The sequence below is a fragment of the Ursus maritimus genome, unplaced genomic scaffold, assembly GCF_017311325.1.
Source record: "Ursus maritimus isolate PB19 unplaced genomic scaffold, ASM1731132v1 scaffold_19, whole genome shotgun sequence".
Classification (NCBI taxonomy): domain Eukaryota; kingdom Metazoa; phylum Chordata; class Mammalia; order Carnivora; family Ursidae; genus Ursus; species Ursus maritimus.
In genome coordinates, this window is record NW_024424341.1 from 13,222,502 (window position 1) to 13,233,904 (window position 11,403).

Genomic DNA, 11,403 nt, shown 5'->3' on the forward strand with positions numbered 1-11,403 from the left:
AGAAAAGACCCAGTTCAAGCCATTGAGGTTCAGGATATCCATGCCTGGCTTGTGGCTGAAACCTGCCTGGATTGGAATTGGAGCACTCCAGATTTCAGGTAACACACGCCTCTGATAGGAAGTCTACTTCACCTTGGATGCTGGGGGACGGAGGGAGTTTTGAGCACAGAATTAAATCCTGCTCCCTGTACATATATCACGTTCTGATTTTGTTTCCTCTTAGTAACAAGATCATTATGATGTCAACCAATAGGCCGGCCCTCCTGCAGATTTATTAAAGAGATCTGGTAGCGTTCCAAGGCAAGCAGCATTGTTTGATATTGAAACGAAGTCCCCTAGGGATCATCCCCACGTCCATAAAACATCAGTAAAAGCAGTTGATTCCACAAAGTAGCTAAACATAAAAATGGAGCTAATGATCATGGGGCAAATTGCAAAAGAAGGAAAACCAAAATCACAGAATTTCTTAAGGAGCAGAGGAGAAGAAGAAAGGCGGGAGCAGAGAAAGGGAGAGTAAGGTGGAAGGAGGACCAGGGAGGGCTGTGGAAGTGGACATGATCAGGGGGAGAGTATCTGACCAAAACTCCACCTCCTGCTCCTTCAGTTTCTGTCCCACGCTCACATTCAAATCCAGCTTCAGGTACAGCTCGCTCTGGCTGTAGGCCGGCCACAGAGGCAGGCCTTCCCCGTTAGGGTCCCTGGAAGTGAGGACACAGACAGGGGTGAGATTTCCATCCTCCAACACCTGACTGTGGGGGAGGCCGGGGGCGGCGGTAGGTGTGCTCACTTACCCAGTCCTAGCAAAGTTGGCCCAGTACCGCATCATCTTCCTGCTCAGCAATTTCTCCTCCTCGGTGGCTCCTTCTGAAGGAGACAATGGCAGAGTCTGGCTCTCACACGGATTCACCAGAAAGCCAAGGTGACTCAGGTCTGCTGAAGCACGTTCACGTCTCCCTTCCCGCCTGATCATCTCACCAGCCCACCAATCAATGCATTCATTTTGCACCTGCAGGTACTGAGGCCCAGAGCAGCCAGGGCTCACTCAAGGAATCGTGGCTTCTGAATGCCAGAGGGTGCTGAACACACAGCTTCCCCGTCTAGCCACTGCTCCTCCAGCCTTCCCACGAGGCTGCAAGTTCCCGGGGGACAGAGACCACCCCCCCTCTTTCCACCACTCCCCCCTCAAGCAATTAATTAATTATTGCATTTCTTTATTTGAGAAAGTGAATACTTGCCCAAAGTACAAAATCCAAAATGCAGGAAGGGTATCTAATGACAATAGTTTCCCTGCCATCTCTTCCCTCCAGACACCCAGTCCCCAGCCTCAGAGGCAACCGTAGCTCCCAGCTTTTTGAGTGCCCTCCGAAGGCAGGCTAGATGTGTACAAGGGTTCAAGCGATCAACTCTTTACACACTCAGTATAATAGGAGCACATATTCTGCGTCTTTTTCTTTTCACTAAACTCATATCCAGGAGATAGTTCCACACTGTCGCCTATAAACCTTCCATTTATTGCCATTTGTTGTTCTCTAAATGTATAATGCATAAATATGTATATATGCAATTATATATGAATATGTAATTCATACATCCAGTACTCTCTTGGTGGATCTTCACATCGTTTTCAATCTTTTGCGGGTAAAAGCAATGCTTCCGAGTGTGCCTATACTTTTGCCTGTGTGCAAGTATAATTGCACAAAAAAATTCTAGAAGTTGGATTGCTCGGGAAAAGACTATCTGCATTTTAAATGTGGGAGTTTTGCATTAATATATGAGGTTGTCTGTCTCCCCACACCTGCTCAAATACATTATGTAAAATGTATTGCTCTTCCCAACCTTGATAGATGAAAAAGGCTTCCGCAGTCAAGGTTAGTGTGCAATCTTCTTGTTATGGGTGAGGTCAAGTGGTTTTTAAAAGTCACGCGTGTTTCCTTTTCCATAAACTGTCTATTTGTATCTGCTAGCCAGTTTTCCCCTGGGTTGTTATTTTCCCACCGATTCTAGGAGCTCTTTAGATATTAAGGAATTTAAACTTTGACACACATGTGGTTCACTTTTTCCCATTTGGAGAGTCCTGTGCCCGTCCCACAGTACGAGCTCGGTGATGGCTGCGAAGTAATAGTAAGAGTGCCATTTATTGCGCCTAGTGAGAATTGTTTCACTGAATCCTTATGACAACCGAAGAGGTAGTGGTGTTATGATCTGCATTACAAGGATGGAATGAATAAATGACACAGATAAACCTCAGCGCACCAACACACTTATGTGGAGGCTCTGTCCTCATCGTCGAGAGGCCAGCAGCAACTGGTCAAGAGCCTGTATCGAGCAATTTCTTTAACGAAATATTTTAGTGATATTTGTAGTGTGTAGTTCCTATAATTTGTTTCTATGGATAAACTCATCTCATTGGCTCCTTATTTTAGGCCCTGAATGGGTCATAAATTCAGGAATGAATGAGATAACCTCACTAGAAGCAGCTCAAGAACATCTACCTTAGATCACCTGGGTCCAGAGGACGCCGGAAATTATGAAAAATGTGGGTTGTTTGTTGTTGTTTTGTGGAGTTTTTTGTTTTTTGTTTTTTTTTTCCCTTTAAAGCCCTGGGTGGCAGCCTCATCAACAGTTCTGGAAAGGGCAGGGAGAGTAAGACCAGTGGTCAGAGAAAAGGAAGTGGGTCTAATTAAAAAAAAATAAAAATAAATAAGATCGCATGAGTGCTGCCAACTGCCCAGCCCTTTAGGCTTTAGCAGAAACAGAAACACGCATCAGGCAAATGCTGGCAACTCCTTTTCATCTTGGTTTCTAAAAATAAGAGTGGGGGCATTTTCCAGGGAATGGTTGTGTCTATAAACCACTGGTTAATTCTAACCCACCAGTACTCCAGGGCTCTTGAATCATGTCGGGTTGGGGAGTTGTGTCTTCTCCCCAGCTCATCCCCAGCTCGAGTCCCTGCAAGAGCAGAAACCCCCCCCAAGCCTGTTCCTTACCGAACATGACAACGTCGCCTTTCAGAAAGGCACCTCCAAAGACAAAGCGGATTTCATCAGAGTGATCGGCTTTGACGAAAGCTGGCCTTGTGTCCTTTAAGCACTGGGGCCCGTGTTGAAACTCGTAGAAGTAGACAGGTGCGCCAGCATCTGCACGAGGTAGGAGAGGACCTGTGGCTGGCCCCGCATCCCCACCCAGCAGGTCCTCCACACCCGTGGGTGGGACGGCTCAGAGATAATAGGTGACTTGAACCCTGCTAACTTCCCTCTTCCTTATTGGAGGCAGGCACTGGCTGCCACAGCAGCCCCTGCACCGTGGTGACAAGAGCTCACTACCCCTCCGGGCAGACCAAGAGGGCAATAGTTCTTCACTTCACTCTGAGCCGTTCCTACCGAGTGAAGAACTACCTCCCTGTGACTTTTTCCCACTGATTCCGGTTCAACTGTCCAGAGACAAACCAAAGTTATTTCCTGCTTCCAACATTCCTTCTCCTCTCTTCTGCTAAAGGTCTTTGCTTTGTAATTCCTCCTCACCCCCACGTTTCCCTGCATCATCAATGCTTCTCTACTGGACCACTGCCATCAGTAGCCAACGTGCTTACAAAGTCTCCCGTTAACACACGCACACGTGTGCACACACACACAGGCACACACAAACACACATACTCTTGGTCTCAGCTTCCCCTCTGGGTCCTGGCTTCTCTCTCTAAATTCCCTTCTAGCAAGACCCTACAATACTCATTTATCTCTGCTCCCTCTCCTCATTCTCTCTCTCTCTCTCTTATTTGAAGTGTCATTTATGGACAATAAAAAGTGCAGTATCTGGTTTGATGAGTTTTTACAAATGTATACACATTCCTGTAACCACCATGCCAAGGCACGCAGAGCATTTCTATCACCCTGGAAAATTCCCTTGTGTGTCTTTGTAGTCACTCTACCAGGAGACAATCAATGTTTTTATTGATTGTCACCACAGATTAATTTTTGCCTGTCCTTGACCTCCGCATAAATGGAATAACACAACATATATACTTTTTGTGTGTCTGGCTTCTTTTCCTGGATGTAACGTTGTTGAGATTGATCCATGGTGTTTCATGGATCAGTCGTTGATCCCTTCTTATCATCAATTAGTATGGCTCTCGCATGAATAGACCACAATGTATTTACCCACTCATCTGACGATAGACTTTTGGGTTCTTTCTAGTTTGGTGCTATTATGATTAAAGCCGCTATGGATGTCCATATAGAAGTCTTTGGTAAGGACATATGCTTTCACTTCTCTTCAGTGAATGCCTAAGAGTAGAATGGTTGAGTAGTAGGGTAGGTGTGCACTTCATTTTATAAGAAACTGACCGTTTTCCAGAACGGCTGTACCATTTTACATTCCTTCCAGAAGTACATGATATTTCTGAATATTCAACATCCTTGGCAGTACCTGTGGGTAAGTTTGTGTTTTCGGTATTAGCCATTCTAGGAGATGTACATGGTTTCCTCATTTGGGATTTATTTTTTATTTCCCTGACGACTAATAACGTTGAGTACCTTCTCATGCACCCCAAAAAAGGCTTTCCTGTATCTTGTTTTATGAAGTGTCCTTTCAAGCCTTTTATCCATTCGTAATTGGATTGTCTTTTCATTATTGAATTTTAAGAGTTCTCATATGCTGGATGTGAATTTTTTGTCAGATAATTATGTTGTGAATATCTTCTTCCAGTCTGTGGCTTGCCTTCTCATTTTCGTAGCAGCATTGGGTTTTTGCTTGTTTGTTTGTTTTAGGTAAAATACATGTAACATAAAATTCACCACTTTAATCTCTCTTAAGTATATAAATCAGTAGGTTTTAGGACATTCAGAATGTTGTACAACCATTACTGCTATCTAGGCCCAGAACATTTTTAGCACCCCAAACAGAAACCCCGGACCCATTATGCAGTCATTCCCTGTTTGCCCTTCCCTCCTGTCCTTTGGAAACTGCTTTCTGGCTCTGCGGATTTGCCTATTCTGGACATTTCATATAAATGGAATCATACATGTGGCTTTTGTGTCTGGTTTCTTTCACTTAGCATAATGTTCTCATGGTTCAACCACGCTGTAGCATGTATCAGTATTTTTTCCTAGGGCCAAATGATAACCCATCGTGTGTATACACCATGTTTTGTTTATCCATTCATCAGCTGATGCGTCTTCGGTTTGTTACCACTTTTTGGCCTCTCTAAATAAGGCTGCTATGAACATTCATGTACAATTTTTGCTTGACCATCTGGTATTCAGTTATCTTGGGTCTATCCCTAGGAGTGGAATTGCTGGGTTATATGGTGATTTTATGTTGAATTTTTTGAGGAACAGCCAAACCATTTTCCACATTGCATGTACCATTTACCAGACCCACCAGCAGTACATAAGATTTCCAGTTTCTCCATTGTCAATAACACTGTTATTTTATGGTTTTTGTTTGTTTGTTTGTTCTTTTCTTACAGCCACTTTTGTGGGTATGAAGGGGTATGGCGCTGTGGTTTTGATTTGCATTTCCCTGATGGCTGATGATATCGGTCACCTTTCATGTGCTTATGAGTCACCTATAGATCTGTTTTGCAGAGATGTTCATTCAATCCTTTGCCCATTTTTGAATTGACTTGTTTGGTTTTTTGCTGAGTTATAAGGGTCCTTTATATATTCCAAATAATAGACCCCTCTCATATAAATGATTTGCAAATATTTTCTCCCATTCTGTGGGTTGCCTTTTTACTTTCTTTATATTGCCCTTTGATGCACAATAATTTTTCATTTTAATGAAGTCCAATTTATCTGGGTTTTTTCTTTTTTGATTATGCTTTTGTTGTTATATCTAAGAATCCACTGTCACCTGCAACCTATTTGTGTCTTTAGTTCTAAAGTGAGTCTCTTGTAGACAGCATATAGTTGGGAGTGTTTTTATAATCCATTCATTCTGCAATCTCTGCCTTTTGAGAAAATCCATTTACATTTAGAGTAATTACTGACTATAAAGGACTTATTTCTGCCATTTTACTATTTGTTCTCCATACACCTTATATCTTTTTTATTCTTCAATTCTTCCATTATTGCCTTCTTTTATGTTAGATAATATTTTTCAGTGTACCATTTTGATTCCCCTCTCGTTTTTTTTTTGTTTTTTTTTTTTTTTACTATACATATTTTTGGTTATTTTCTAAGTGGTTGCCCTGAGGATTACAATTAACATCCTAATTTATAATAATCTATTTCAAATTAATACCAAATTTGTTTCAATAGTATATAAAAACTTTCTCTCTTTATGGCTCTATGCCTTTATATTGTTATTATCACAAATTGCACCTTGATGCACTGTATGTGAAAACATAATTATTATTTCGTATAGTTGTCTTTTAAAGCATATAGGAAAACAAAGAGACATTAGAGAACCAAAAATTAATTAGTACTGACTTCAGTAAGTAAACATAGGTAATGTGGGTACCATGAGTGGTGTCGTTTTTTCTTCTTGTGGATTTGAGATACTGTCTAGTGTCCTTTTGTTTCAGCCTTAAGGACTCCCTTTAGCATTGCTTGTCTGGCAGGTTTACTAGTGACAAATTCAATTTTTGTTTATCTGGGAGGGTCCTGATTACCCCTTCATTTTTGAAGATAGTTTTGACAGATATGGAAATCTTGGTTGGCAGGCTTTTTTTTTTTCTTTCTGCACTTTGAATATGTTATTCTATTGCCTCTGGCCTCCGTGGTTTCTGTTGAGAAATCAGCTGTTAATCTTATTGAAGCTACTCTGTACATGATTAGTATATTCGCTTTTTCTGCTTTCAGGGGTTTCTCTGTTTGGGGTGTTTGATTATAATATGTCTCTATGTGGATCTCTTTGCATTTCTCCTACTTGGGATTCACTGAAATTCATGGACATGACTATTTACATCTTTCATCAAATTTGAGACATTTTGATCATTATTTCTTTAAATATTATTTTCACTTCTTTTCTCTCTCCTCTCTTTCTGGAAGTCCTATCATACATATGTTGGGATGTTTGATGGTGTTCCACAGGTCTCTTGGGTTCTGTTCATTTTTCTTCATTCCTTTATCTTTCTGATCCTCACATTGGGTAATCTCTATGGATTTATGTTCAAGTTCTCTGTTTTTTTCTTCTCCATGCTCAAATCAGCCATTGAGTCCCTCTAGTGAATTTTCCATTCCAGTTGTATTTTGCAATGCCAGAATGTCTATTTGGTCCTTTTTATAATTTTATAAATTCTCTCTTTATTGCTTCTCTATGTGGTGAAACATCATTCTCCTGGTTTCCTTTAATTTTTTATATGTGGTTTCCTTTAGCTATTTGAGTATATTTAATAGTTGGATTAAAGTGGTTAGTAAATCCAATGTCTGGGGCTCTTAGGGACAGTTTCTATTAATTTCTTTTTTTCCTATCTGTGGGCCATACTTTCCCATCTCTTTGCATGCCTTGTTGAAACCTGGAGATTCTGAATATTATAAGGTGGCAACTCTAAACATCAGATTCTACCCTTTGTCCATGGTTTTACTATTACTGCTTGTTGTGGTTGCTGTTGTTTGTTTAGAAATATTTCTGTACTAATTTTGACTATTCTTCATCACGTGTGGCCACCGAAGTTTTTTTTCTCCTGTTATCTTAGCAGTCAACTAATAATTTTATGGGTCAGCTGAGATTTTCATAAATGCTTAAAACAAACAAACAAAGCCTCCCAATCTTGGAAGATGGGCATTATGTGTGTGTTGGAGCATGCCCTCAACACTCAGACAGTTTGCAACTTTTACTTAGCTTCCACTTTTTATATGCACGGAGGCTTCAGGTCAGCCAGATGTAACAGCTTAGGGCCATCTCAGGCCTCTTCTGAGCATGCTCCCCACTCTGGACATGCACGAGGCCTTCTAAATTCCCAGGGATATGAGGGAGCTTCTCAAACCTTTATTCCCAGAGCATTCCATTGCCCAGCTTTTCCTCCCAAATGTTGTCTATTGTTTATTCAACTGTTATCCCTTGCCTCTGGTGGCAGCAGCAAATAAATTTATTTTTATTTATTTATTTATTTATTTATTTATTTATTTATTTTTAGAGAGAGCACTCATGCATATGCACATGTGAGCAGGGCTGGGGAGAGGGAGAGAGAGAATCTTAAACAGGCTCCATGCCCGGTGCAGAGCCTGATGCAGGGCTCAATCTCACACCCTGAGATCATGACCTGAGCTAAAATCAAGAGCTGGACCCTTAACCAACTGAGCCACCCAGGCACCTCAGCAAATGCATTTACCTTTAAATGTTTGTGAAAAATGCCCTCCAGGTAGGTGCCTAATCCCTGAGAGCGTTCTGGGTTATGTAAAATAAAAGCAAGCCCATTGAGCTTAGTTGTTTAAGGAGCCACCAGCTCAAAGCAAATAACCACAATTCTTTGGGTATAAGGTCCTTTTCTCTCCCTCCAGTACTAGGAGTCTATACTACAAATGTGGGCTGCTGTCTTTGAGGCCACTGCCTAGCTGGTAGCAGGAAATGGTGCAGGGTAAGTTAAAATGCCACACTCTCTCACTGAGACTCAAGGATCTAGATCTTGATTAAATGTTCACTTGCTTGCTATAAACCCTTGATTTGTTTCCAGATTCTGATCAAATTGATTCTGACAGTACTTACCAGTTTACTCACTGCTTTTGTGGTGGAACAGATTTTTGGAATTCCCTCTTCCACCATTTTGCTAACATTGTTAACAGTGTTTTTTGATGAGCAAAAAAATATATATTAATTTCGCTTAAGGACAATTTTAGCTTTTATATTTGGATCTACAACTCATCTCACATTGATTTTTGTATATAGTGTGAGTAAGGGGGTTGAGGTTCCTTTTTTCTACATAAATATCCAGTTATCCCAGCTCTATTTGTTGAACAGAATTTCCTTTCTCCACTGAATTATCTCAACACCTCTGTCAAAAATTGGCTAACTATTTTCTGGGCTCTCCACTCTGTTCTGTTTGTCTATCCTTCAGCCAATACCAGACTTTCTTAATTCCTGCATCTCAAAAATAAGACTCGAAATCAGATAACATGTAAGCCCCCTAACTTTGTTATTCTTTTTCAAGATTTTTTTGGCTATCCTTGCATTTCCACATAAATTTTCAAAATCATTTTGTTCATTTTTTCCCAAAACCACTGCTGAGATTTTGAGATTGGGATGTATTTTCTGAAGATCAGTTTGCCCACTTTCTCTTGAATCCATTTTAACCAGTCTTTTACCTACATCATCCCATCACAATAGCTCCTGCCATGGTTACCAGTGACCTCTGTGTTTCCGAATTCAAGAGCTGATTCTTGCTACTCATTCCCTTGTCACCTCTGTAGACCTTATGATACAGAATCCCGCAGTGCCCTGCAACTGTTATCCTCTATCTGGTTTTATCTTACTTATATTACCATCTAAAACATACATATTCTCTCTTTACTTGTTTGTTATCAGTCTCCCCAACTAGAATGTGAGTTTCATCATGGCAGGGTCTTTGTTTTGTTCAGTGCTGTATCTCTAGGGTCCAGGATACTGTCAGGCACATAGTAGGCTCTTGATAAAAAATTGTGGAAAGAGGAGGAAAGGGGAATGGAAGAAAGAGAGAGAGGGAGAGAGAGAAGGAATTAGGGCGGGGAGGGGGGAGGGAGAGACAAGGCTTGTGTCCCTACAAGTAATACTCTTTTTCTGGTTGCTCCACTACTCCTTAGAGCTGAAATGCTTGGGAAGACACTTCCAAAGAGAAAGGAGTCTGGGAAACGAGTCCCCCCAAATTATGGGGAGGTGGGAATTTTCTGCATGGTCCTGAAGGAGAAGAAACAGAAACAGCAGAACAGATCAACATCCCTGAACCCTGAAAGGCAGAGGAATTGCAAAGGTCATCAATTCCCACACATTCTTGGGAATTCCCTCTCACTGAGGGAACAGAAGGGTGGAACAGGTGGCCAGGCGTCAGGCCACAAGACTCTCTGCAGCCACTGGCCTTGCTGGGGTGTGACCCTGCTGGGGGTAGGGGGTGGGGGTACTCAGAGACTCACCTCTGTGATATCGAGCTGTGACCACCCCAGGGACCACAAAGAACACATCTCCAAGCAAGTCCAGAAAACTATCTCGTATCTCAACCGGGGAGTGCTTGTTGGAGAAGTATTGATCAGCCACAAGGTATAAATACTGGTTGGGGATGTGCTGTAAAAAATCATGGTCACAGGAGACCCAGGTCAACAACAGCCAACACGTTGAGCATTTGCTTGGGCGGGCATGATTCTGGGGTCTTTACATGCAGTGTCTCATCTAATCCACACAGTGACCCTCTGGTGCAAATATCAAAATTAGCCCCATTTCACAGATGAGGGAACTGAGGCTTAGAGAGGGTAAGTGGTTGTCCAAACTGGTGCAACCACGAATCTTCCGCAAGTCTATCTGCAGCCAGACTGCATGCTTCTCATCACAGCGCGCACGTGCCTCTCTGAGATATTTCAGAAAGAGCCATCCCCGGGCAGCACGGGCTACATGGTTTGTGGGGCCCAGAGCAAAGGGAACATGTGGGGCTCTGTGTTCAAAAATGATACCAATTTCAAGATGGTGACTGACAACAGAACATTCAACCAAGTGTAGGACTCTTCTGAGTGTAGACCTTTGCGACTACGCAGGTCGCACACCCATGAGGCCAGCCCACCAGAAGCAGCGCTCCTCTGGTCCTTTGCTGTTTGATTTGAGCTAGTTGATCTCTTGTTGGAGTTCCCTCATCTATAAAAAATGGGTTGTTCGGAGGATTACATGAGATACGAAGAAAGAAATGTGCTGTCTGGCACAGAGCCCGTCTTCAGTTCTGTCAGTCCCCCCGAGACCCTCTGCCAAATCCCTGTGCATTCCTGACCCATCACGGGGCTGCCTCCCAGACTTCTATCCCTCCAATTGCCCCAAGCACAAATGCTGGACGGTGCAAAGTAATCTTCATGGAGATTCAGGGTCTGCCACACTGGTGATGTTCTTGGGGATCTGGGGGTCTGGGAAATGCTGGGATAAGTCATGGCACCTCGACCACCAGCCATCCCACCCGCCATGTGAAAATAGGCACAGCCCTGCAGAAGTTTCTTTGGAATTTGGAGACAGTAGAGAGCACACCAGGGAGCACTGCTCAGACTTGTTCAGGGGGTCCTCTGAAGGCTGAGTGTTTTTAATCAGGCCCAGAGCAGCTCTAGGCTCTGGTGCAAGTGCGCCTGACTTGGACCATATGACCAGCAGACCCCTAGGTGCTCAAGGTGTCCAAGGTGGGTACAGATGCTCTGTGGAGCCTCTGGCGAGCCCCAGGGGGACACTCATTGTGCAAACCCCCTGGGATTCTAGAGCAAGGTTCTGCTTTCTGCATCGAGAACAACTTAATCATTTGAAAAGTAC

The 11,403-nt window shown here is 42.6% G+C and overlaps 1 protein-coding gene across 1 annotated transcript in view; it reads right to left on the minus strand.

Annotated features, from left to right (window-relative positions):
• Positions 1 to 315: 315 nt before the first annotated feature.
• CES5A (carboxylesterase 5A) overlaps positions 316 to 11,403 on the minus strand; it is a 28,610-nt gene continuing 17,522 nt past the window's right edge. Inside the window, exons 10-13 of the mRNA XM_008702624.2 lie at positions 10,044 to 10,191; positions 2,988 to 3,137; positions 792 to 864; positions 316 to 698 (exon numbers count right to left, since the gene is read on the minus strand). Coding sequence (XP_008700846.2) covers positions 467 to 698; positions 792 to 864; positions 2,988 to 3,137; positions 10,044 to 10,191 — 603 coding nt within the window. The 3' untranslated portion in view covers positions 316 to 466. The remainder of the gene's footprint in view (positions 699 to 791; positions 865 to 2,987; positions 3,138 to 10,043; positions 10,192 to 11,403) is intronic.